The sequence below is a fragment of the Neofelis nebulosa genome, chromosome 18 (assembly GCF_028018385.1).
Source record: "Neofelis nebulosa isolate mNeoNeb1 chromosome 18, mNeoNeb1.pri, whole genome shotgun sequence".
Classification (NCBI taxonomy): Eukaryota; Metazoa; Chordata; class Mammalia; order Carnivora; family Felidae; genus Neofelis; species Neofelis nebulosa.
The window spans coordinates 32,493,195-32,520,970 of NC_080799.1; the positions used below are offsets into that span (position 1 = coordinate 32,493,195).

Sequence of the window (27,776 nt, forward strand, 5' to 3'; positions counted from 1 at the left end):
TAACAGGAAGCTGCACAATATGTCCGTTTCACATGGATCATCTCAACGACTGTTTACCAACAGCCAGGACGTAACTGCTGCTCTTCCCATCTCACAGATAGGGACACTGAGGCACGGAGCAGTTAAAGGAACGGCTCCTGGCGGAACGGCTACAAAGGGGGCACCGGCCACTAACCTCGGAGACCTGTTTTTAGCCTGCAGGCCAATTCACCTGGGCATCTCCCCTTCCCTTTAAAGTCCTTCTGGAAGCGAATCATGGCAACGGTGGGCTCCAGTCCCATCGGGAGCCTGGCAAATCTCTTCGCTGCTCTGGGACCTCAAGTTTTCTCACCTGCAAAATGGGGGTGATCAGGCAAGCCCCCTCCCCCATCCGATCCGGTTACCCAGGGAGGGGTTGTGGACCTAGGTGGGGTGCGTGCGAAGCCCGGAGCCCGGCGGGGGTCTTCCCAGCTCCTCCGACCCCCTCCCCAAGCCCTGTGGCTGGGAGTAGCTGGGGCCCACGTGGGCCCGCGCCGCGCAGTCGCAGCGGCCGGAGGCAGCGCGCCCTCCCCCGCGCCCGCCGCGCCGGGAGGCCGCTCCGCACCATATTTAGTCAGGGGGAGCGGGCAGCCCCGGGCTGGTATGCGGCGCTGGGGATTCCTGCAGGAAGGCGCCCGCGCCTGCCCTTTTTGGGTTGTCGCCCGCCCAGCGCCCCCCGCCGCGCCCGCGGAGGGAGGACCGGCCCGGGGACCCGGGGCCCGTGCGGGGCGGGGAGCGGGGCGCGCGGGTCCCCGGCCTGGCGCGGGGCCAGCCCACCGCCTCGGCTTCCTTTTATGGCCTGTGTGCGTGCGGGCGACGGAGCCCGGGAGAAGACGGAGAGCCGGGGAGAGAGCCGGCGACGGAGAGCAGGAGCCAGAGACGCAGGGCCAGAGATAGAGGGAGACAGTGGGAGACGTCCGGGAGAGACCCAAAGCCAGAGACCGCGGGAGAGGTCGGGAGAGACACAGGCCAGAGACAGAGGGAGACAGAGGAGAAAGTGAGAGACAGAGACATACAGAGTGACCGCAAGGCAGGAAGAAAGAGTGATGGAGAGTCACTGCATCAGAAGTATGGGAGAGAGACGAACAGATTGACAGACACAGGCAGAGGAGGGGGGGGAGGGGTCCTAAGAGAGAGGGGAGCAGGGGTGAAGTTTTAAGCAGCTTCTTCATTTGCAGGAACTTCTTGGGCGGGGGAAGGAGAGTTGGGAACTTGCAAGGGCAGGGTCGCACCCACTTTCTCTTTGCATCCTGACTCACACCTTGCAAGTTACATAAATATACCCTCCCCGACACACACACACACACACACACACACACACACACACTCCCATTTTTCCGCTGCAGAGACTGAGGCTCAGAGCAGGGAAGTGACTCGCCTGAGGTCAGGCAGTCAGCGAATGGCACATCCGGGCCTCAAGTCCCTGCAGCAGGTTGTTGGGTCCCCACCCCCATCCCCCACTTTTTCTTGTGGGTGGAGGTGGAATAGCAAGTTGGGAAAAATAAAAACTTCCCCTTCCCAAACGATTCCCAGCCGTCGGGGGCTCCTGCCTTGTACTTTGCAAAGTTCAAAAAATCCCCTTCCTCTACCCTTCATGCAGTGCGGCCGGCCCCCTTTCCAGGCACTGGATGGCGAATAAAAGGGGGAGCGGGCTGGGAGGTGGCAATTCAGACCCCCACATTTGCCCCCTCCGAGGGGAAGGAGGCGGTTAAAATCGGGGTCGTGCACTGACTGAAGGGAGACCTTCTCAAGCATCTCCCTTCCCCGCTCCCAGACACTGATCGCTCGCCCCCTTGCTCTGGGAATCAGAGCCTCGGTGAGTGTCCCAGAGCCGGGTTGGGGGGGGGGGGCGGTGTGAGACACCGGCCCAAACTCTTCTGCGGGGAACGCCACAGCCCCCTGGGTCCCCGCCACGTGTGCGCCCCTGTCCCAGCCGCCGCAGGTGAGGCCAGGAACGGCATAAAACGCCGCGCTTCCCGGGCCCTGCAGGGGGCGCTGCGGAGCCAGCAGCCTGGGACCCTCCCCCCTCCTCCCCCCTGGGCCGCCTCCTCTTTCCCACCGGGGGCAGCTCCGGGTCTATAAAGAGAGGCTTCCCGGGCGAGCCGGGAGATTTGGACGCCCCTGCCTGGGAGGTGTGCCAGATCTGAGCTCTCCACCCGGTTTCTTCTCCGCTGTCCCCCCAGTTGGAGATCTGTAAGTAGGGTGGCACTGGGGGGTGGGCAGCTGGGTAGGGGTCATCCTACAGGGCCTGGGGAGCAGCAAGGTGTTTCTGTTGCCATCCTTGTCATCCGTCAAGGACTCTGGTGAGGAGGTGGGGATTCACAGTTTTCATTTCTCTGCTTCATCAACCTAGGTTTTCCCCAAACCTCCATCTCCCCAGGTGGCCAACCAGAAGTGCCACCTTGGGGGTACTTGTTAAAGACAGAAATTCCGGGCTCACCTCCAGTTACACTTGAATCTCCAGAAAAACTGTACTTAAAAAAAAGGAGGACTCCCAGATGATTCTTATGAGACACATCTGGGAGATGTGATCCCTTCAAATCTCAGAGGAGCAGCTTCCATTGGCTTCTAACTTTTATTCTAGGCACAGATAAAGTACAGCTGAACTTCCCTAGAAAGCCATTTCCAATCACAGAGGCGGGCAAAGTAACGCTCTGAGTGGATTTGGAAGCCTGGCTTAATTCTGTTGAAAACGTGCTAAATCAGTGAAAAACACGTGGGCAGATGCTTCGCAGAAAGGGGAGTGCGTTTTTCATCAGTTTAGAGGATGTGTTTGTTGATCACCCTAGAGAGGGAGGGCTGGTTATGATGCAGTTGATTTATCACAGCCCAGTTTTCTTCCAGACTCCCCTCCCCCATTCCAAAGTTAAAAAAAAAAAAAAAAAAATCTTATCCAGGTTGACCCCAAGGGCTTCAAATACCCAGGCAGATGAGACAGTTTCGATTTGCATCCATGACCTGCAGGTGTGTTAAGTAAGAGTGCCCTGGGATTTCCTGTGAGTAGCTGGCACCCATGTTGCTCTGAACGTCCCCACAAAGTGGACCAAAGTGAGAAAAAGTCTGGCTGATGTCTGTTTCAGTTTTCCCCCTGCACAGAGAGCTGGTGGGGATTTTGCTGCCTGAGGAAGGGCGCCATTCAAAGCTATGCTTATTAAGACGTTAGAGAAAATAGTTAGAAACCCAAGGAGAGGGTTTGGTTACAGTGTTAAGAACTGAGAGATTAAATGGTTAAGTGGCCAGGGTTTGGCCAAGGGAAGGCAGGTGGATTGTTAGTAAACCGATTTGCATAGTTGTGTTTTGCTTCGTCTTCTCGATTGGTTTAGTTTCCTTAAAGATACCAATGGAGAGGTTTTTCTGTTTTGTTTGTTTTGTTTTTACAGAGAGGGAACTGGAAGATGCTGGGCTGAAAGGCATTGGATGGCAAGGTGTAAAATAGGAGGTTGAATTTCTGTGGAAGGAAGTCTTCCCTTGGTGCTTTTCCATTGAGATAGCCACCACTGATGGGATACTTATGTACCAGGCACTGTAGCAGTGTTTGATTTAATTTATCTCATTTAAATGTTGCAATAACCTTTTAAGGAGGCACCATGATGCCTGTTGAGTCAAAAGGCAGCTGAGGCTCAGGGAGGAGGTTAAGTAACTCGCCCAGCATCACACAGCTAGCAAGTGGTGGAACCCATTCCTGGGTCTGTCTGATACCAAGGCTATGTGGTCTTGACCACCACCTTTTGTCTTTACCATGAACAAAACGTCTTTTGGAGTCAAGTTTCTGGGGGGACCACATGCTTCCGGAAAGCAAGGGTTTATCATCTTCTCTCTGGAGAAAACATAAGCTGACCTTTTGGGAATTTAAAATAAAACGCACCGTTTGTCCCCTGGTGGTGTGGTAATCTAGCTGGGGCCGATGGGCAGACTGCCATCCCAAGAGTCTAACTCATGAACTAGACGAGCTTTCTCCAAGAAGCTTCTGGGGCTCGCCTGGTACACACCGTGGTTTTTTATTTTCGCATCTGAAATAGACGTGTTCTTCCGTACAAGGTATTTGTTATGGATTTGTTACCATTACTTTTCTGTCGGAGGGCTGAGATTGAGGCAAACATGGCCATGTATGGTAGTGTTTTCCATGAGGCCATACCCGGCTCGCTTGCAAATTAGCGTCGTAACACAGCTTTGTTGGTCGTGACTCTGGGGGATTTCTTGGCCCTTGTCCTTCCCATTTGGGAACAAATGGAGGGGCCCGGAGGAGAAGACATTTGGGAGGAAAGGAGGATTATTTTTCCCTGCTCCTCTCTTATTTGGAATTTTTTTTTTAATTAAAAAAATGTTTTTAGCCACTCGGGTTTATTAAACTACTGCTTTCCAAGATAGGAGTAGAAAACAATACCTGGTGATTATCTTTGCCAGACCATATTGCACTGGCAGTTAACTAACTCCAAGGCTCCACAAGACCATAAGGATTATTGTCCAATCCTGTAACGAATTTCTCTAACACTCTTCATTCGGGGCAGGCCCCCACAGTCTCCTAATTCTGTGTCTTCCTCTGGCATGGTCTCCTCTGTGTTCCCTCTTCCCGGAGCTCTGCCCCACCAAGGTTTGGCCAAACCAGCCAGTCAGAATCGTGACTTGACCAACCGCCATCCGAATTGATTCACCTCCAAGGACCTGGGTCTCCTATTCAGCATTTGGTGCTCGTTACTGACTAAATCAGTTAGATTAGGACTTGTGATCTTAGGGACCTGCAGGGGAACGTTCTGGAGGCTGTTGATGTCTAGGATCAAGGAGCTGGCAGACTCGGTTCTTGGTGAGGGCATTCTTCCAGGTTCGAAGAAGGGTGCCTTCTCGCTGGGCACTCACACGGCCTTTCTTGACAGTTTTATTTTGGAGGAGGAAGGGTCTCTTCTTTCTTCAACACATCGGGGCCAAGCAGGCGGATGCCCTGTTGGAAATTGAAATGGATTTCCGTGTAATTCTCAAATCAGATCCGTGTGAGATTTTTCCGGAAAACCAAGTCCGCTGTTAAATCCGCTGGAATCCGGGGCGCCTGGGTGGCGCAGTCGGTTGAGCGTCCGACTTCAGCCAGGTCACGATCTCGCGGTCCGTGAGTTCGAGCCCCGCATCAGGCTCTGGGCTGATGGCTCGGAGCCTGGAGCCTGTTTCCGATTCTGTGTCTCCCTCTCTCTCTGCCCCTCCCCCGTTCATGCTCTGTCTCTCTCTGTCCCAAAAATAAATAAAAAACGTTGAAAAAAAAAATCCGCTGGAATCCTAGAATGTCAAGAGCAAGTTTGGAAATCCTCCACACCGGACTTCACAAACCTCCGTTTTCCCATCTGAAAAATGGGGGTGGGGTGGGGAGAATAGTTCATGTTTGGTGAGCGCTTTGGCCAGTCGACACGCTGAGCCCTTAACTGGCATCATGTTACCATCTTCGAAACAACCCTTGGGAGTAGATATTGTTGTTGGCCCCTTTTTACTACTGTGGTCTGAATAACTTGCTCAGGATAGCTTGACTGGCCCAAGAGGGAGACTGGATCCTACAGAGCTCTTTGTAACTCTAGAGCCCAAGGGATTACCCTGTCGGGAGGATTAAGTGGGATAATGCGCACGAAGGGGGTAGCATCACCTGGCCTCTGCCTCACTTCAGTGGGCGATTATTTATCACGTACGTGCCCAGAGACCTTAAGGATTGTGCTTCATGTGGCACAGCAAGCCTATTGTGTGACCTTTCTGTAAAGGAGAATCTTTTCCCTTATTTTCCTTTTGTGTCCTGCCTCCATAATCCCAATCCCTATTTGGCATGAAGGTGGTACTTAGAACCTTCTACTTGAATATGGCCACACTTGCTCCCCTACGCCAGGCACATCGCAAATTCCAGTTCTACTGTCCCATTTGTGATTCATTTCGGGCCATCATGGCATCCTGGAAGGGCTCTCCTAGGAATGGGAACCTATCTGGCTTTTCAGGTGACTCTTTGGCTCCCTGGGGTCTCTCCTCCCTCCTCCCCTGACCCTTAAACAGTGGAGCCATGGCCACACGTTGGAGGAAAGGCTGAGTTCGGAGAAGGCCAAGCGGGAATTTGCAGGAATTTTGTAAGGCTCAGGTGAGGGAGGAACTAGCTAGTGCTGTCCATTGCTCCTGCACGGGGGAGTCCCGTATCTTGAACCTGCATTAGTGATGCGAGGGTTTGGATGGAACAGCCCTCATCAAAGTCCCCAAGAAAGGGCCCACAGGACTCGACCCCTGCTCACTCATGCAGGCTTGAACTTGCCCCATTACTATACCCATTCCTTCCTTCCCCTGGTGAAGGGAACCGTGGAGCAGATGACGTAGAATCTCAAAAGGGGCCTCGGTCTGAGACCGCTGGGTCCTGATCTGGGGTCACGATTGCCAGTCCCCCATCTCCTCATAGAATGCCTGTCTCCCTGAGCCCCTTCCTCCTTGCCCTCTCGATTCTTCCTTACCCCCTAGGTGTAATCACGGTCAGTGTATTCTTGGGTATCTTTCCAAAACTTTGCTACGTCGAATTTCCTTTTGGTCAGAAAAAAAAAAAAACCTGGCATTCCGGACATTAGGATTTTTTCCCCCACTTAATCGTAGATCTTCAACATCTTTCTCTACCGGCATGTTTTGGCATGTTTAAAAATCAGCTGTATAATCCTCTATTATTGGAAAGTACAGCTTCTTACTGAAATAACCCCTTATGGAAACACACCAGCTGCTCCCCATCACTTAGAGTGTTTCAGGGAACATCCTATATCTATTTTTGTCTAATTACATGAATTTATCTGTAAGATCAATTCCCAGCAATGCAATGGCCAAGTCAAAGGGCACGCGCATTTAAAATGGATAGATATTGAGAAATGTCTGTCACATTCGAGACTGTACATTAATTGTAAGCACGTTATGCCAGGGCTGGAAGATACAAAATACCCTGGGGCTTTGAGGGCCGGAAATGACCAGTTCTCTCTTTCCCAAAAGTGTTCTTCATAGGAGCTATATCGTGTCTCTTGCTAACCAAGTTCTCTTGGTAGGAGAGAAAAATAATTTCACTCTACTAATTAAAAAACTTCCTTCTGGAGTTACTTTATTTCTTAATGTTTATTTATTTTTGAGAGACAGAGAGAGAGGCAGCATGAGCCAGGGAGGGGCAGAGAGAGGGGGAGACACAGCATGCAAAGCAGGCTCCGGGCTCCAAGCTATTGGCACAGAGCCCGAAGTGGGGCTTGAACTCAAAAACTGTGAGATCATGACCCGAGCCGAAGTCAGACCCTTAACCGACTGAGCCACCCAGGTGCCCCGGAGTTACTTTAAACACAGTATTTAAGTCAGGGGAGTTGTCCCAAAGCAACAGTGAAATGGTCCACTGCTCGCCTTTTTCCTGTTAAGGTGAAGTAGGGCTTCCTTGGGATCACACCCTGGGGAGGTGGGGGGTGATATGATTGATGGGGGGAGTGCGGAGGGGGCCAGGCCTTGAAGCAAGCAAGAGCTTTTCTGCTAAGAGTAGATTGGGCATCAGGTGAATCTGGGTTTAAATCCCGACTCCAGCTTTTGCAAGAGAAGGCTTTTAATTTAGTTTACTTTCCAGGACCTCTGTAATCTTACAGGAATAATAAATTATGCTCACCTTGCTGAACACTTAGGACACATAGCGAGCTGGGGTATTTAATAAATGGCCTGGCCCGATACCCTATGAATAGAAGGGGCCCAGTAATTACAGTGGCTATTACCAATAACAGATTTAGAATCCAATTGTCTCATGCAGACAGCTTGGGGCAGAGAGAACTGATGCATGTAAGGATCCTGGACCCTCTCCTGTTTCCCTCTACGTGCCTGGCTCCTTCCACACCTGCCCCAGTATTTAAACTAGCTTCTCCGATGCGGAGGTCCTTCCAGCTGGTGGACTGTGTCCTAGACCGGGCTCAGAGGGCGTTCATTTCGTCTGCACGGCGCTTCAACTGTGCGATGATTTAACTTGAGTGGCGGCTGTTTCGCACCTAAAGTCAGACTTCTGGGTCGACCGCAAGCCTGGAAGTTCAGGGTCCACATACTCATGAGGTGACCCCGGCTGGAGTGAAGGAGCTACCACCATCTCTAGGCGGGGTAAGAGGGCTCTCGACCCAATTGCTCCCGTGACCCCTGGGGACACTTAGGTTTGTGTCTGTGGTCCAAGCTCTTGAGCCGGCCCCTTGGCAACAAAGTCTTCGGGGAAGCTGTCGACCAGGCGTGATGATGTGCAAATCCTATACTATTCGGGCCCTGGGGTATTTGATTCATTTTTTATTAGTGCAGAAGCAGAAAGGGCAGGATCTTTTTACCCCTGCGTCCCTCTGGGGAAGATAAAGCTGATGTTAAAACACACCAAGCTGAACGGTCTTGTGTGGTCCGATTCCAGCCCTTTGATACGGAATCACAGATACCATAGAATGTCAATGTCACGCCAGCCCACTTTCTCCTCCCAGATGAAACATGCAAGGCTCAGAGGGGGAGAGTGACTTGGCCACAGGCACCCCGCGAATTCATGGTGGAACTGGGACTTGTAACCGGGTGGTTTCACAGAGGCTGAAGAACGGCTTGTTTGTGCTGAAAGAATGAAGCTGTGTGGTGTTGGCGGGGAAATCAGGACCGCGTGCACAGCGGACACACTGAGCCGTGTTGTGTCACACGTTGCTGACCTCATAGCCACAGAGTCCTTTGTTTTCATCAAAATGTTTGAGAGCACCCCTCGATCCCTGAAGCGTCCTTAGTGTCCATCTGTCCTTCATAATACCCCTGCAGGTGCCCCTTCAGCCCCCGACCTCTGGGCGTCTGCGTTTTGTCTTGGGATGTGTTCACTGCCCCCATGTCACCTCCAGCAGTTGGCCTTCCAGGCCTTAACTGTCTTCTGCAGAGAGTCCTGTGTTTTCTTCTAAAGCAGTGGTTCTCACTGGGGACGATGTCGCCCCACCCCCCAGGAGACATCTGGCAGTGTCCAGAGGCCTTTGGGTTGTTAAAACTAGCAGGGCTGGGGGCACATAGGCAGCTCAGTTGGTTCAAGAGTCCGACTTCGGCTCAGGTCATGATTTCATGGTTCGTGAGTTCGACCCCCGCGTCGGGCTCTGTGCTGACAGCTCAGAGCCTGGAGCTTGCTTCGGATTCTGTGTCTTCCTCTCTCTCTGCCCTTCCCCCGCTCGCACTTTGTCTCTGTCTCTCTCAAAAATTAATAAACATTAAAAAAAAAAAAAAGAAAGAAAGAAACTGACAAGGGGAGGAGCTACTGGCATCTAGTAAGTACAGGACAGGGATGCTGTAAACAGCCTAGAATGCATAAGACAGCCCCTCCCCCAACAAAGACTGACCGGCCTCAAGCGTCCATGGTGTCAGGATTGAAAACCCCTACTTGAGGGGCGCCTGGGTGGCTGAGTCGGTTAAGCGTCCGGCTTCCGCTCAGGTCACGATCTCGTGGTCTGTGAGTTCGAGCCCCGCATCAGGCTCTGCACTGGTGGTGTGGAACCTGCTTGGGATTCTCTCTTTCTCTCCCTCTCTCTGCCCTTCCCCCACTTGTGCTCTCTGTCTTTGTCTTTCTCTCGCTCTCTGTCTCTCTCAAAATAAATAAATAAACTTAAAAAAAAAAAACATAAACGAAAAACCTCCTTGGAAGTAGGGACCACAGCAGGGAACAGGAGACCAGGTTTTGTTTCCACTTAGCACAAGGAGAGTCCTCTGACTGGAACTGGGCCCCTGATCATTGCTGTTATTTTGCAAGCTACTTTTTATTTTCTTCCTCCCAGTGCCTCCCCTAATGCCCCACCTGGGACTTTTTTTTTACCTGGTTGTCACCGTCCCAAATTTTTGAAAACTCAAGCCTCTGGGTGCATGCTGAGGCACGTCCTTATAACGATTAAGCCAAATTATCCGGAGCCTTCTACACTGATGCAGGATGTTTCTCGGGTGTGCCTGTATTTCCTGTCCTCAGATGTTCTGCCTGTTTCAAAGAAGACAAAGCAGGAAAGATCATCTTGAAAATACACCTTTATTCAGATTCCACCATAGCTGGCTGTGCCATGATGGGCAAGTTACTTAACCTCTCTGTGCCTCCGTATCCTCTTCTGTAAACCAGAGTTGATGGTGCACCCTATAGTGTTTCTGAGGGGATTAAAGGAGACAATAGCTGCTACCCAATAAAGATTTAGCGGCTCTGATTACTAATGTTAATATTATTAACTTGCTAGGCTCACTCACTACATTTTCTCAAGGGCATATTTGTGAGATTTCATTGGTGTTTGGTGGGAAAAGAGGTCTGTGGCCAAATGTTTTGGGGAGCCTTGGGTCTAAAGGAGTAAAATCGCTTTCGGGTTTTAGGACCTGCCAAAGTCTTGGATGTCCTGATATTGTCCTGCCTTTCCATGCACAGGTGGGGGGTGGGGATGTGGGTGGGGCGGGGGTGGGGGGAGGGAGCACTTTGCCAGTGGATTTAACCACCAGAGTCATTTTCTTTCGAAGAGTATCTCAATCTCCCTGAATCCCACCCAACCCCCACCCCTTAATATTTCAAGGGACTAGGGTTCCAGGGAGCACACTCTGGGAAATGCTGTTCTCGGGTGAAGCCAGGCTTCCTCTTGCCTGTGACCAAAGCAGATTTCGTGCATGGTAACTGTCAGAAACAGCAAAGCCCTAAGGAAGCCAGCCAGCTTCTCTGTCTCCTTTTTTGGACAGAGACGAACTCTTTACACTCGGTCTTGTTTGTGTTTTTGATTCTTAGATTAGACAGAGTTCCTGGCAATGGGGATTCCTGTGTCCTTATATTTTTCTGTTGTGTTTTTGGTGTTTTTCTGACTTTTAAGGCAGCTGACCAACATTGCAATTAGAAGGAACCCAGTTCATTGACATGTTGCTCAGAACTTTCCCCCCAGCCCTCTTGAGTATATTTAGAAACTATTTTATAATTTTTATAATTTTTAGTTGATTGATTGAGTGAGTGATTGAACCGGCGGGGGGGCGCGGTTAGGGGACCGAGGATCCGAAGTGGGCTCTGTGCTCACAACAGACAGCCCGATGCGGGGCTCGAACCCACCAACCGTGAGATCATGACCTGAGCTGAAATTGGATGCTTAACCGACTCAGCCACCCAGGTGCCCCTTGGTACTATTTTAAAAATGTTTCATTGCACACCAACATAAGTGTACTTAACACTACTGAACTGTGCACTCAAATGGTTAAGGTGGTCAATTTTATGTAATGTGTGTTTTAACATAAAGAAGAAAAAAGGAAACCAGAAGTTTTCATGGAAGTATATACTATGTGTCCGAAAAGTGCACGGGGCTGCCTTGGTAGCTCAGCGGGTTAAGTGTCCAACTCCTGATTTCCACTCCGGTCGTATCTCCAGGTTTGGGAGTTTGAGCCCCAGGTTGCGCTCTGAGCTGACAGTGCAGAGCCTGCTTGGGATTTTCTCTCTGTTCCTCTCTCTCTGCCCCTCTCCCACTCTCTCTCAAAATACATAAATAAACTTAAAAAAAAAAAAAAAAGGCAGCAGAACATCAGCCCCGTAAGGCCCCCTCGGCTTCTGTTCTTCCAGTTAAGACATCTGACTTGTGTCACCATAGGGACATTTTTGCTTGGTTTTGAACCCTCCTATAAACAGAATCACATAGTATGTCCTTTTTTGCGTTTGCCTTCTTGGTTCAAATGTGCACGTGAGGCACTGTGTTGGGTGGGTACCTGCTAGGGTCGGTTTATTTATTGCAAATTCTCCGTCGAGCTTCTGCCAAGCCCATCGGGCTCACGTGGGAGGCAGAAGGGCAGGGGCTGTGGAATCAGACGTGGGCTCAGAACCTGGCTCTCTTACCGTTGAGCTGTGTGACCTCAGGCAGATGCCGTCACCTCTCTGGGCCTCTGTGTCCTTATCTGTTAGGGGGAGCTGACCGTAATGCGAGATTCCCAACAGCGTGCTGATGTTACTTGCTGACCCCCCTGTGAGTGTTGACTACCCCTGCTGGTATTCAGAAGACTTGGCCCCGGCAATGACCTACGGGCCAAGTGGGAGGCGTGTGACAGCGATAGGGCTTACACATGGAAGACAGTGGCACACAGGTGATATAGTAGCATTTTTCCTTTTAAAGAAAAAGGTCAAGCGTGCAGAAGTCAATGGAACAGCGTAACCCACCTGAGGCACCCCATCCCTCAACCCCAGGTTTGTTAGTTCAGCTATAACTCCTTCCCACTGGCTCTGAAAAGAAGGCACCCTAAATACTTTTTAAAAGTTTATTCATTTAAGTGATCTCTACGCCCAGGGTGGGGCTCGAACTCATGACCCCGAGATCAAGAGTTGCGTGCTCTTCTGACTGAGCCAGCCAGGCGCCCCGGAAGGGACCCTAAATAGGTGGAACCACAGTGCCATTGTCACACTGAAGAATTTAACAGTTTCCCTAATATAAAGGATATTGTGTTAATGTTTGATTTTTCTTGATTATCTCCTACATTTTTCTTTCTGGAGGCATGGGTCAGGACTTTGTTTTTTCTTAGAACCGCATTCACTTTCTCAAAACTTTCCATGTGAGGGGTGGCTTTTTATTTTATTTTATTTTATTTTTTTTAAGGTTTCTTTATTTTTTTGAGAGAGCGCAAGCAGGGGAGGGATAGAAAGAGAGGGGGACAGAGGATCTAAAGCGGGCTCTGTGCCGATGGCAGAGAGCCTGGTGTGGGGCTCGAACTCATGAACCATGAGATGGTGACCTTAGCCGAAGTCAGAAGGTCAACCAACTCAGCCACCCGGGAGCCCCAGGGGTGGCTTTTTAAAAATGTGAAATGTGCCCTTGCTTCTGATTTGCCCTGTATGTGTGCGTTGTGGGGAGAGAATGTGTGTTTCTTCCCCTTCCTCTCTCCCTGTTAGTCTTTTATTGTCCTTGTTTGACTTTTTCATTGTGAAAACGTTCCAACATATGCCCAAGTAGAGAGGTCACTAGGACACCCCCCCAGGCACCTAGCGCTCCACTTTGGTAATGATCAAACTGGGCTTTGTCTTCATCTCCCGCTTTTCCTCTGTGTCTCAGAGCCCCCCTGCCCCCCGCTTCTAGTTTATAAATTTCTCTCCTTTTTTTCCTGTATGTTCTTAAAGAAATGGAGTCATTTGTCTTATGCTTTCCCGCCTGTGGATTTCATTGCACCCCCCGCCTTCCCCCCATGGCAGTATGTAGTGTGTTCCCTGTGCCTCGCGTTTCCTGGGGTGTTGGACCCAGAGGCTTTGCCTGCTTTGGCCCCCATCCCCACCCCTTTTCATTTCTGGAACAATATTTCCTTGGTGGTAGAGGCACTTTCTATGGCATCCCATCTGGGGGCACATCGTTCTGATCAACTCCTTACTGTGATGGTTAATGTTGATTAACACGTTTAGGTGACCCCCTCCTGATGTATCCATGGTAAAGTGCTCTATCCACTTTTCATCTTACACCGTGGGTCTGAAAGTATAGACCCCAGACCCACATTCCTCATCATCACCCAGGAACTTGTTAAAAATGCCAATCCGGGGGTGCAAGTGAGAGAGGGGCAGAGAGAGAGAGAGAGAGCATCCCAAGAGGGGCAGAGGGAGAGAGAGAGGCAGAAAGAGAGAGAGAGAAGGCAGGCTTGAGCTTGAACTCGAGACGTGGGACTCGAACTCATGAACTGTGAGATCATGACCCGAGCCGAAGTCAGACGCTTGATGACCAAGCCACCCAGGTGCCCTAGACGGGAGTATTTTTTAATGTCACTTTAAAGTGAGGTTTTGGTGGGGGGAGTGGGATACTCTTGGGATGATGTCCTAAGCAAAACCCGTAAGAATTTAAAAATGCAGGTAATGTGATTGTTAAACCCAGGGCCATGTGTCTGTCTGCAATTCTTCGTTTCACTCTTTTTGAATGATGAAGTGATTATTCAGATTTGGGGAATAATTTGCTCATTTCTCCATCTTGTTAAAAATGAGCTACTAGATCATGACTCAGGGGAAAAGTAACCACCCCCTCTGAGCTTATCAGTTTCTTATCATTGTTATTTTCACCCCTGAAGGAGAAGAGGGGCGGTCGGAGTACTTGCCTGTCCTTTCCTGCCTTGTAGTCTGTGTCTCAGGAGTTGGCTGCCCATTTGTTAGATGTGGGGGTTATTTTGGTGAACTCAAAGGAGCTGTGAATTCTTCTCCGCTGAAGTAGGGTGTCAACCACACAGTATGTCCTGGTGGCCATACATCCTAACTCAGCCTATGTCTTAGTTCCTGGAGGCACAGCAGCAGTGGGTGGGAGAGGACCGCTGGGGCAGGTGGGAGGAGCTGGCTGGCAGCAAATGTTACTAGGGCAGGGGCAGCTCCTGCAGGAATGGTCTGGAACGGGCTGCTAGACAGAACATTAAGAGTCTGTTGCCTCAGCACCTGCCTCGTGGACACATCCAGACGGTGGGAGGAAGAATGGGCTCCTCATGTGGAGAGGACGGTCACTGACTTGGAGTTGTACATACAGACTTTTCTTTGTCAATTACTTAGTGACCTCGAGGAACTAAGGGAAGTCAGAATCAAGGTTTTGCTTCCCTCCCTGCCCCCCATTCGTTACCAGTTTGCAAAATAACGTCTTGGTTCCCCAGCATTTTACCTGGCTGGCCTTTAAAATTTATTTTAATCATCATGCCTCATGGGTTTAAACGTATTCATCTCTCCATTCTTAGCTTTACTTTTCTTACTGATGTTCAAACTCTGCCATATTGGACCAGATAGAACCATAGTTTAATATTTTAGCATACAATATTCTAGACTAATTTTTTCAGTAATCTCTACACCCAACGTGGGGCTCGAACTCACAACACTGAGATCAAGGGTCGCACGCTCCACCGACTGAGCCAGCCAGGCGTCCTAGTGTTCTAGAGTTTTATTTTTATTTTTTAATGTTTTTATTTATTTATTTTTGAGAGAGCGAGAGAGAGAACACAAACAAGGGAGGGACAGAGAGAGAGGGAGACACAGAATCTGAATTAGGCTCCAGGCTCCGAGCTGTCAGCACAGAGCCTGACACGGGGCTCAAACTCACAAACTGTGAGATCGTGACCTGAGCTGAAGCTGGACGTTTAACCACCTGAGCCACCCACGCGCCCCTATAGTGTTCCAGACTATTTTTTTAAAGTAATCTCTACACCCAATGTGGGGCTCAAACTCATAGCCCTGAGATCAAGGGTCGCAAGCTCCACCAACTGAGCCAGCCAGGCTCAGTGTTGTAGACTTTTAAATATGTATACACACACACACACACACACACACACACACACACACATATAATTATAAATATATTTATTATTATAAATATTTCAATCAATCAGCTTTATTACGATATAGTCTACATATAGTAAAACTCACCATTTTTTAAAAAATTCACTGGCTTTTAAGTGTACATACAGCCCAGTGAGTTTTGAGAAATAGGTACCGATGTGTAATCACCACCATGATCAGAATATAGAAAATGTTCCTCCCTCCTCCGAAAGTTCCTTTGTGCCTCTTGGCAGCCCATTCCCCTCCCTGTGCTGGCAGCTAACTACTGATCTGCTTTCTGCCATAGTGGTTTTGCCGTTTCTTGACTTGTAGGTCAGTGAAGTCATTGAGACTTTTGGGTCTGGCTTCTTTGGTTCTGCGTAATGCTTTTGAGATCTGTCTGTTTTTCTATTTATACATAATTGTTAAAACATCTTTTGATGTTTATTTTGAGAGAGAGCGTGTGTGCGTGAGCGTGGGAGGAGGTGAGAGGCAGAGAGAGAGAGAGAGAGAAGGAAAGAGAGAATTCCAAGTAGGCTCCACACTTTGTGCTCAGCACAGAGCCCCGACGTGGGGCTCATTCTCCCAGCCGAGAGATCATGACCTGAGCCAAAATCAAGAGTTGGACGCTTAACCAACTGAGCCACCCAGGTGCCCCTGTACATAATTTTAACTTGGACATACATCATGAATATCTTTGCACAATCAGTGGTCACCTATTGTATGATGCCATTGATAGGAAATGTGTAGGAAAGACAAAGCCCTAGAGACAGAGAGTAGATGAGTGGGTGCCAGGGACTGGGGATGGAAACGGGGAATGTGGGCAGACCAGCGCAAGGGATGCCTTTTTTGGGGTGATGGGAATGTTCCAAATTTCGTTGTAGTGATAGATGCACAAGTCTGTAAATTTGCTAGAAGTCATTGAATTGTACGGTTACAATGAGAGAATTTTATGGCATGGAAGTGGCCCTTGGATGAATAGGTTAAAAGAAAAGGGTGAAATTTTGGCATAAACGCAAGCCACATCCTTGTGCGTCTCTTAGCCCTTGTCTATTGCCTTAGGCTGAACTCCTAGCAATGGAATTGCACGTGAAAGGGTTTGCAGAGATGTTAAGGTTTTTCCATCCATAAGGGTGGCCTGTGCAGAGGCCCAGCCCCTCCAATGCCTGACAACACCGGGAATTACTGATAGTTTTCATCTCAGTCAAGCTGATAGGAGAAAGTCAACATCTCACTGCTTTCAGATTCTTCCTTTACTGGCAAGGTCGAGCACCTTTTTCTCATGTGTAGTGGCCATTGGAAGCTTTTTGTAAAAAACAAACAAACCCGATTTTTGTTGATCATAAGTTTAACAAAAAATTAGGGAACCCCAAATACGGTAGGGGCGCCTGGGTGGCCCAGTCGGTGGAGCGTCCAACTTCAGCTCAGGTCATGATCTTACGGTTCAGGAGTTCGAGCCCTGCGTCGGGCTCTGTGCTGATGGCTAGGAGCCTGGAGCCCGCTTCGGGTTCCGTGTCTCCCTTTCTCTCTCCTCCTCCCCCGCTCACTCTCTGTCTCTCCCTCAAAAGTAAACACTTTGAAAAATTAAAAAGCTACAAAGACAGTAAAAATACGTAATTAAAAGTATACCCATGTTCACAGTAGCATTATTCACAATAGCTAAAACATGGAGGCCAGTCAGGTGCCTATCAACAAACCAATGGAGGAGCCAAATAGGGTGTATACATCCTGCGGAATAGTATTCCGCCTTGAAGAGGAAGGGAATTCTGACACATTTGCCAGCCTAGATGAACTCTGAGGACATGATGCTGGGGCCAGTCACCAAAAGACAAACACCACTTGTACGAGGAACTTAGGGCAGGCAGAGTCCTAGAGATGGGAAGTAGAATGCTGGTTGCCGGGGGCCAGGGGAGGGGAGTGGGGAGTTAGTGTTTCCTGGGGACAGGGTTGCAGTTCTGCACGATGTAAAAAGTTCTCAAGGTGGATGAGGGTGACAGTTACACCCCAGTATGAATGCACTTCATGCCGCTGAACTGCAATGACCCTTAAAAATGGTTGATAGCATGGGGCGCCTGGGTGGCGCAGTCGGTTAAGCGTCCGGCTTCAGCCAGGTCACGATCTCACGGTCCGTGAGTTCGAGCCCCGCGTCAGGCTCTGGGCTGATGGCTCAGAGCCTGGAGCCTGTTTCCGATTCTGTGTCTCCCTCTCTCTCTGTCCCTCCCCCGTTCATGCTCTGTCTCTCTCTGTCCCAAAAATAAATAAACGTTGAAAAAAAAAAAATTTAAAAATGGTTGATAGCAAATTTTGTGCTACGTATATTTTACCACGATGGAAAAAAAACTGGGAAAAAATGATAGAGAGTGAAAATCCCAGGGGTGCTTGGGTGGCTCAGTCGGTTGAGCATCCGACTTCGGCTCAGGTCATGATCTCGCGGTTTGTGAGTTTGAGTCCCACATCTGGCTCTCAGCTGTCAGCACAGAGCCCGCTTCAGATGGTCTGTCCCTCTCTCTCTATCTCTCCCCAACTTGTGCGCTCTCTCTCTCTCTCAAAAATAAACATTTTAAAAAGAAAGTGAAAGGCCCCTCACACTTATACTCAAGTGCATATTTCTCCATTTTTTTTTGCCTGTATTATTCTAAATATTTTATTTTTTTTCTTTATTAAATGTTTATTTCGAGAGAGCGAGAGTTGAAAGGGGGAAGGGCAGAGGGAGAGGGAGACAGAGGATCTGAATGAAGCAGGCTCTGTGCTGACAGGAGAGAGAGAGAGAGCCAAATGTGCCACTTGAACCCACGAACTGTAAGATCATGACCTGAGCTGAAGTTGAACGTTTAACGAACTGAGCCACCCAGGTGCCTTGTATTCTAAATACTTTAAAATAAAAATGGGGTATTATACCTACTGTTTACACTCTCCCCTTTATTTCATTTTTTTAAAAGCTTTACTGAGATACAATTCTCGTGCCATGTAATTCACTCACTTAAATGGTACAATTGAATGGCTTTTAGCATATTCACAAAGCTGTACGTCTGCAGCTACAATAAATTCCAGAACATTGCCATTACCCCTAAAGAAGCCCTGTACCCCTTAGCTGTCACTCTCCCAGGCCCTGGCAACCACCAATCTACTTGAATCTCTGTGGATCTGCCTGTTGTGGACATTTCATATAAAGGGCATCATACAGTCTGTGACACCTTACGACTGGATTGTTTGACTTGGCGTAATTTTTTTGAGATTCTTCCGTGGTGCGGCATGGATCAGTACTTCTGTCCTTTTTCAGGCTGAATAATATTCCACTGCATGGATAGACTGCATTTTATTTACCCATTCTATCTGTCCACGGACACCTTGGTTCCTTCCCTCTGTTAGCCATTGTGAGGAATGCTTCTGTGAACATTCGCTACGAGGTTTTGTGTGGACGTCTGTCTTCTTTCCTCTTGGGTTTACACTTGGGAATGGAATTGTTGGATCCTATGGTATCTCTGGGCTTAACTATTTGAAGAACGCCTCTCTTTGATTTTTATAGTAAACAGTAAGACGGGGACATCTTTGGATGTCCACGCACGTAGACCTAATTCTTGCTTCGAGACCCCTGGATAGTAGTATCTCGTCGCATGAAAATAACGTGGTTTGTGGATCCGGTGCCGTGATGGCTGACAATAGGCAATGATGCAGACCCTCTCATGAGGGACTTGGAGTTGTTTCCATTCTTTGGCCACATAAACATACCGCAGGGAACATCCTCCTACTTGGCGGAATGTTCCCTAGGCATGTGAGGCAAGGGCTGCGACCGTCTTTGGGGCTCGGCTCTGGCCCAATACTGATGCTGTCGCTCTATTCCACAGGGGACCAACCAGGCACCATGGCGCAGAAGGGCCAGCTCAGCGATGATGAGAAGTTCCTCTTTGTGGACAAAAACTTCGTCAACAGCCCAGTGGCCCAGGCCGACTGGGCCGCCAAGAAGCTGGTCTGGGTCCCTTCGGAGAAGCAGGGCTTCGAGGCAGCCAGCATCAAGGAGGAGAAAGGGGACGAGGTGATCGTGGAGCTGGTGGAGAATGGCAAGAAGGTGACAGTCGGCAAAGATGACATCCAGAAGATGAACCCGCCCAAATTCTCCAAGGTAGAGGACATGGCAGAGCTGACGTGCCTCAATGAGGCCTCTGTGCTGCACAACCTGAGGGAGAGGTACTTCTCCGGGCTCATCTACGTGAGTATCTTGGGGCAGCCAGTCCCTTCGTGCAGGCCTACGGGTTGGGAGGGGGAGAGTTTCGTTGGAGAGGGGCCCCATGGTGACGTGGGATCGTTCAGACTTGGGTCCAGACCTCAGCCCCGCCCCACTTAGTTCGGTGACACCAGAAAATGCTGCCACTCACCAAAGCCTCAGTTGACCTGTAGGTGAAATGGGAATAACCGCCCCTCGCATGTGAAGGAAGTGCAGAGATGGCACGTGACCCCACATGCGACGTGCCAAGGGACATCTTGGAGGTGACGAGGTGTGCGAAACCTCTTGGGAAGGCTGGACCCCCTGGGCAGCCAGGCGGGGGGGCGACCTGGGCGTCTGGCTAGGTTCTGCGGAGGCCTTCCCTGTCACAAGTGGGAATACCTAGATTGGACCCGGGACTCCTCTGGGTCGGCTGTGCAGACCAGAGCTGCCCTGTCCACTGTGGTAGCCACCGGCCACCTGCGGCTAACTAAATTTAGATGCAAGTTCCTTAGAAGTCGGAATGCATCTCTTTGGGGGCACTGGCCAATATCCAGTGCTCGACCGCCACCTGAGGCTGGTGGCTGCTGCATTGCATAGCACACTTCTGTCCCCGCAGGAAGTCCTGTGGGGCAGTCTGGGATAGATGATGGGGGACGACGTGACTCAGGGGGTGTGCAGGTTCCTTGTGGGTTTGGACCCACTCTCCGGAGCAAAAGGGACCTCGGTGGCCCCCTGGTGTTCAACTGCTGGGCAGAGGGCCCTCCGGGTGAGACGCGGTCTCTCTGCCTCTCGGAAAGGGCATGCCGATCCCTTGGGTGAGTTAACTCATTTCTCTGGCATTTCGTTGCCTTCTCTATGAAATGAACGCAACAAGACTACCGTCCTCGCGGAGTGGGTTACGCTGAAAAGAAAGCACTTGTCATGCCTCTGGGCACATTGTCAGCGCTCACAACGCTCGGTGTTACTGCTGGTTATGCCGTTGTTAGGGTCTTGTTTCTTGGATCATTTGCAAATTGGCAAAGACAGTGTCTTCATCATTGTGCCCTCCGACCCCGTCCCTTACATGTTGCCGCGTGAAAATTACCAAAGCAAAGCAAACCAAAAAAAAAAACCCCTTGTCATCTATAAAAATGCTCTGCAGACTTTTTTTCCTAATTAGGAAATTAAGTCACGTTCATCGCAGGAGATTCAGAAAGTTCTGAAAAGCACAGCCGACACAGAAACCAGTCCTCGCCCAGAGATCACAAACTGATAAGATGTTGCCTTGTTCTCGGTCTTTCTCTGTGACTATGGTACATGTTTACCTATTTACAAGCCTGTGCACATAGGTTAGTGGCTCACTCTTCTGCATGAGTCAAGACCGAGCATTCCCACATTTCCATTATAACCCCCCAAGATACCCTCTTAGGGGCTATGTAATCTCTAGGGTAACCCATGTTGTGTAACTTGACATGTCTTACCTCATTTAACCAGCAGACCATCCGCTGAAAAGTATGCTTGTCCCATTTTACAGATGAGCAAGCTGAGGCTCAGAGAGCTAAAGCCTGTCCTTAACTGCCCTGAACAGGGAAAGTATCTTTAGGCCAAGCTGTTCCTTGTATGGCATACCATCAACCTGGAGCTGTCAGCACAGGACGGACGTTTCTAAGGAGGCCAGCCTGCAGGGAGCTGGGGTAAAGTGGGAGTTCTCCCAGGTCTCCCACCGAAGATGTGTTCTCTCCCGGGGGGAGGTCAAGGACAGGCCTGTGTGTAAATCTCCCCTCCTGTCCTCTGACCCAGCGTTTGAGCCCAAAATAGAAACCAGGAAGAAATGAAGGCCTCCTGAAGGTCCCAAGACCCAGAATATCTAATCTGACAAACAGATGGAAGCTTTGATTCATTTTTTTTTAAATTGCTGCTATGCTTCCCTGCACAGATTAGACGCAAGGCCTCCCGGCCTTGTGACCACGTGCCTACTCCTGTCTCCTTCCTTTCTGCTCAATTTAATCACTTAAATTGAACCAGTTGTCCGTGATGGAGGAGATCAAGAAGGAAGCAGGGGAGGGGAGGCACAGCCAGTTAGTCTCCAAGCACCTGACAGCAGGAGGTACAGCCCTTGAGAGCAGATGGGTGTTGGCAGGTGATGCTGGAGCATCCGGTGTGTGTGTGTGTGTGTGTGTCCCCGTCCATCCGTCTATCCATCTTTGCCCTTGGTAATGAAGAGAACTTTCCCCTCCGTTCTGCAAAGTACACCTCAAATCAAGACTGCTGTCCTCTTGGTTCTGGAAGAGTCCATAGAAGCCACTGGGTCCTATTTCATGAGTCTTTTGATGCAGGTTCTTGCCATCTTTGTGCAGGTTCTGATCCTGGCACACTGCAGGGCGGGGTGGGGGGTGATTCCGAGTCCTCGCCCACCCTCACCTGCCCTTCTGGGTGCTGGGTTCCCTCTGCCCGGAGCTTAGCGCGACCACTCAGCAGTTGGCTCTATTTTTAGTATATGGAGGATGAGACCAGGGTTTCAGGCACAGGAAGATCAGTAAAGTGTGGGCTTTGCCTGTCCTGGGTCCCATCCCAAGTCCTTCCCAGCATGTTGTGTCCTTGACCCCACTGGTGACAGCATAGGTCACCTCCCACTCTGCGCATGACCTGTCCGAGGCAGAGACCTGACCTGACTTGCCTGGGAAGGGAGGGACCTGTGTCACACTCGGCTGGCCTGCCCAGCTGGGGGATGTGTGGGCTCTTCCGGGGGTTACACGGCTCAGCCCGTGCCCCGAGCCGCTTGGTAATTAAGAGGAGGAAGATTAGACACACTTGAGCTCGAGGAAGATGCAGGAGATAGTTTCTAACATGATGGATGGATTAAGAAAATGTGCTGTATCCGTACAACAGACTATGATTCAGCCTTAAGGAAATCCTATCATATGTGACAACAGGGACGAACCTAGGGGACATTATACTGAGTGAACTAAGCCAGTCACAGAAGGACGAACAATCAGGATGTCACTTACCTGAGGCATCGAAGATAGTCATGCTCAGAATCACTGCGGAAGGGGGGTAGTCAGAGGTGGGGTGTGTTGGGGGGTGCGGCTAAAGAAACCGGTGGGGGTGGGGGCCTGGGTGTCTCAGTCGGTTAAGTGTCTTGATCTTAGTTTGGGTCATGATCCCAGGGTCCTGGGATCGACCCCCACATTGGGCTCTGCCCTGACAGCGTAGAGCCTGCTTGGGATTCTCTCTCTTATTCTATGTCTGCCCTTCACCCACTCTCTCTCCCTCTCTCTAAAAATAAATGAATGCATTTAAAAAAAAAAAAAAAGAAACTGGGTTTTAGAAAAGTTAAATAACTTCATACGAAACAGCTGGGTCTTGAAGCCGGGAAGGCTGGTCCTGGGAGCAGTGCTTCTCAATGCTACTCATTTATTCCTTCCAATGATCCTGGGAGACAGAGGCTCTTACCGCATTCCAGAGACCAAGATACTGAGGCTCAGGCGGGCTTGGTCCTGTTGCTGGGACTCAGGCAAGGTCTGGCTGCCTCCAGGGCCAGAGTGATGACCCCTGGATGGTAAGGGGCTGTAGGATATCTGGAAGCTTGAGCAGGAGGTGATGGCTGTGGGCTGGGGCATGTGGGGATGATGCCATGGGCACCATTAACTTTGAGCTCGACAAGCTTTACGTGCACAGAAGGAAGAAGTCTAACTTTTCACTTAGGATTTCTTGAGCATCTACTAGGTTGTAAGCCTTTGGCCCAGAGTGAGTAATTTTTTTAAAAATGGAGGAGTTAATTTGATATATCTCTCCCCCTTCCTCTCCACCTCCCCCCCCCCCCAAAAAAAAAAAAGAAAAAGAAAATCTCAGTTGCTGGCATTGCTTTAAAAAGCAGCCCCTGGGCCATCCTGTTAGGTGGGCTGTGGGCCTTGTTTTTGCATAGGCCTCACTGCTCCCTGTTGTCTCCCAGACCCTGAGGCTGAGAATTGTTGGTCGTTAATCACCTACCTATTGTTCTCCTCCTACCTGGCTTACTTTAGTCCTGTCTGACATGCTTGGTCCCTGTAAACACTAGGACTTTCCACCCCTGTTTCAAGCCCCTGGGGTTAGGAACCTGATCCAGAGCGAAGGTGGATGGCCTCTCCGATTGATTGGGTTTCCAAGCCCAAATTCCCATCTTGTGAACCCCAAAGGATATTTTCCTCGTTCTTACGTCACTGTTCGAGGAAGACCAGGGGGTAAGGAAAGGCCTTCCTTCCAAAGTCAAGCAGGGGATGATGTTTTCTTTTTGGACACTTGGCTCAGTGACCTGAAGGAGTACCCACCCAGGGATGCTGGGAGCAGATGATGAGCTGCGGCCTCTTGAGTGCCAGAGAGTCCTGGAGGGTGGGACAAAGATACATGACTGCACCGAGTCTTAGAAGGTAGAAAGAAAACACAGCTGGAGCCTACCCTCTGCTGAGCCCTGTGAACTCACTATTCACATCTTTCGAATTGACATGGCCTCAAACCTTTCTAGTAACGTGAGGCTATCCATGCAAAGACCTCAAGAGAATATTTAAAAATAAGAAGCATACATGACGTCTTGTGGCTTTTTCTTGTGTTTGTTTGTAACTATCTAGTTGAATTTAAAACATTGGTTTGAATAGGTAACACATACAGATAGGAAATAGTATATCAGCGTATCGGGAATTTTGCCTTTCACCCCCATTCCTTCTGATTCCCTTCTGTAGAGGAACTGCTCTGGTGTTTCTTTCATAGGCTTCCAGAAATACTTTATACATATACAGGCAGATGCATGTATATTTGTTTTGGTGTACATTCATGTATATGTACAAACACACTCTTTTTTAATGTTTACTCATTTATTTAGAGAGAGAGAGAGCGTGAGTGGGGGAAAGGGAGAGAGAGAAAGGGAGAGAACCCCAAGCAGGCTCTGCACTCAGAGCGGGGCTCGATCCCACGAACCCTAAGATCACGACCTGAGCCGAGATCAAGAGTCAGACGCTTAACCAACTGAGCCGTCCAGGTGCCCCTAAATATACTCTTTTTAATGGCAGCATGCCATAGTTATGAAGCTAGCCCCCTGATGATGGATATTTAGGTTGTTTTTAGTCTCTCTTCCCATTCAAATCAAGGCTGCAGGAAATTGCATTCCTGGTGGACCGTGTCTGTCTGATCTTCTGTCTGGCAAAGAAGGTACGGGTCTCCATCTTTTTATAGACAGGGAAGAAGATGGGGAAGAAGAGACTCAGGGGTTCGGCCACTCCCATGAGTCACACAGGTGATGAATGAGGGCAGAGCTGAGCTTCTCCCCTGGCCTGTGCGGCTCAAAGCCTGTGTTCTTTCCACTTTTCTCCGTTGGTGCTTGTTTCTGCCGCAGGCTCTGGGAGCAGACTCCTGCTCAGAGCTCTGTGGCTGACCATATAAAGTGTCAGGGAAAAACTGGAGTCACTTCCAAATACGGTCACAAGAGGGAAACCCTGGGCCTGTGGCTGGGACCTGCTGGTGGCAAGGGGCCCTGAAATGCTGGCCGGGACACAGGAGGCGGGGCTATTGAAACCTCTGAACTTGACCAGCTGGAGAGGACCTTGGGGACAGTGAGGAGGCAGAAACACCGCCACCAGCCGGTGAGCCGGGCGGGTCTGGTGAAGGCAACGGAGGTTGAACACTGTCGATCAAACCTCCAGATTCTGCAGCCCGACCACCCTGCCGGGGGCATGCCTGCTCAGCCCTTCCCCTCGGGTCGTCGTGCCCTGGAAAGATTTGCTGCGCTGAACAGAGATTCAGATCTGCCTGGAAGCTCTGGTTAAGTGCTTGCTGGGTGCTTAGCACCAGGAGGTGTCCCAGGCAAACAGGGGGAAAGGGACAGTTTTTCAGAAGCTGGTGATGGATTTGGGAGAGCCACACATTCTTTCTTTTATTCATTGCCTTCAGCAACTATTGACTGGGGTCTGCCTTGTATACAGCCCTACGCTGGGTGCTGGAGAAACTGTGATGTGCAGCTTGTGGTCCAGAAGGTGACATTTAGGATGAGCCCTGGAAGAGGAGATGGAAATGGCTCTGGGAAGATTGAGGGGGGTGGGGAACATACTCGAGGTACAGAAGCAGCACCTGTGAAGCTTCCAGACTGACAAGGGTTTTGTCATCATGAAATCAAGGCAGCATGGTATGGTCACTAATGTTTACTGAGCACCTGCTGTATACCAGGCACTCTGTTAAATGCTTCACGAGCACACTCTCACAGCAAGCCTTTGAAGGATCTCTTACATACCGTCATCTTGTAGTTGAGGTTAGTAGGCTCAGAGAGGTTAAGAGACTTTCCCAGGGTCACACAGCCAGGAAGTAGCAAAATGAGGGTTCAAACCAAGTCCTCAGTACTCCATTCTGTATCCTTAGCCATTGACCTTTACTGCCTCCAGCTCAAGGGCTTGGTGAGGGTGTGGTTTGGGCTATAAATGAGCATTGTGGTTGGCACTGGGCACAGCCCAGAAGGATCTGGAGGTGGCATTCAGACCTGAAGGAGAGGTAGGACTTGGCTGACGTTCATTCAAACAAGTGATCGTTGACTGGGCACTTAGTTTATGGGAGGCTTCAGACTGGGGACCAGGACACAGATGAGTGGGGGACACAGAGCCCCTGTTCTGGAACAACTGTGCCACCAGCTCAGCAAACATCTTCCCAGCACCTACTGTGTCCCGGCCCAGTGCAAAGCCCCGGGTCACAGAGATGAAGACATCGGGGGATCCCTGCTCCAGGGCAGATTTGTAATCAGCTTACCCCTCAGTCATTTATTGAGCAAGCACTTAGTGAGCACCTACTGTATGCCAAGGCCCAGGCCTGAACTGAAGCAGAGGAAGAGGGTGGTCCCACCCTCAGGGCACTTGGTCTGGTGGGAGGGGCCTGGAAGATCAGATTGGGGAGTGGGGAGTCGGGCTGATGGTGGACTCGTCCGTCTCTGTGCGGTCTGGCCCCTGCCCTCCTCTGCAGGAGCCTCACCCCTCAGCCTGGCTTGTCCCCTCCTCGATGCTCCAGAAATACCACACTGTTTGCAGGCTGCACGCACACACTCGCCCTGCTGCCTTCTGTGCCTTTGCTACCTCCTGAGCAGGATAAGCCCTTCTTGTCTCTTGAGACCTCCTCACTGGAGGTTTCTCTGACCGCCCCCAGGGTGGGTTAGGGCCCTGACTTCCTTGCTTCCCTAATCCCCTGGGCTCCATCCTGGTTCTTTGGATGTTATTGTTCAATGTCCTTGTCCCTGCTCTGATCTGTGGGTTCTTCTGATTTATTACTCTCCAGCATGGTGGAGACCTGTCTAGTACAGACCTGTACATAGTAGGTGCTCAATAAATGGCTGATGGATGTTTCGACAGGCCTGTGCGACCTCATGCCTGCCTTTTTAGGGGAATGGTGAGAACCTGAGAGATTATTCCCTCCTTCCCCCACCCGTCCTGTACCTTTTGAAGAACACTGTCCACCTCTCTACGTGGGACCATTGCACACCATTGTCCCTTAGCAGACTGAGCGCTGGAGAGACCCTCCTCCGATCAGCTGTAGCCAGGGCTGAAGTCTCTTTGAGGGCAGGACCTTGTGTTCTTTGCCTTCTTTAACCCCAGAGCCTTGCACGGTGTCTAGGACGCGCACACTGAATGAACAAGCAAGTGAATGAACAAACGATGTGTTGTTTCTCTTTCTATAGGATGGGCAGGGGTCGGGTAGCCTCACGGGCGGCTCTCAGGCCTGGGAGTTGGCCAAGGTGGGCTTAGTGCTGTCAGGGTCTCACTTTGTGACTTTGGCCAAGTTGCTTAACCTCTCTGGTGTTGGCTTTGCCCTGAGGGTCGCCCAGAGGTGGACCATTGGCTCTTCCTTGAGTCCCTTCTAGGGGGAATTGGAGGGAGGATGTGCTTGGGGGGTGTTGGAGCCCCGGGCGGCCCTGATGGTATCTTTCGGGAAAGGCAGTTCCTGGGGGGCAGGTCGGAACCTGTGCCCCGAGCTGTGACCTCAGCCCAGGGGGCAATCTGATGTCCGGTAAAGAACAGCCATAGCGATGATGGTGCCTCCCGTGTGCGTGCGTGGTGGGGCTTGTGGGGTGCCTCCACCCCCTTTCCCTGTTCTGATTATTTCCAGATGCTCCTGTGCCCTTGGTAGGGCAGGACGACGATTTTGTTTTAATTGTGGTAAAACCCATGTAACATACAATTCACCACCGGATCCAGTTTCAAGGGTACAATTCAGTGGCCTTCAGCACATTCGCTGTGTTGTACAGTTATCACCCCTGTCTCGTTTCGGAACGTTTTTATAACCCCACACCCATGAGCAGTCACCGCTCTCCCCCCCCCACCCCCCGGCCTGCCCCCCGCC

The 27,776-nt window shown here is 50.3% G+C and overlaps 1 protein-coding gene across 4 annotated transcripts in view; it reads left to right on the top strand.

Moving 5' to 3' along the window:
- Positions 1 to 2,069: 2,069 nt before the first annotated feature.
- MYH11 (myosin heavy chain 11) overlaps positions 2,070 to 27,776 on the top strand; it is a 123,723-nt gene continuing 98,016 nt past the window's right edge. For 2 of the 4 annotated variants that reach the window (XM_058711063.1, XM_058711064.1), the window contains exons 1-2: positions 2,070 to 2,211; positions 19,096 to 19,457. In XM_058711063.1, coding sequence (XP_058567046.1) covers positions 19,113 to 19,457 — 345 coding nt within the window. In that variant the 5' untranslated portion in view covers positions 2,070 to 2,211; positions 19,096 to 19,112. The remainder of the gene's footprint in view (positions 2,212 to 19,095; positions 19,458 to 27,776) is intronic. The other 2 variants (XM_058711061.1, XM_058711062.1) reach the window with 1 other exon arrangement.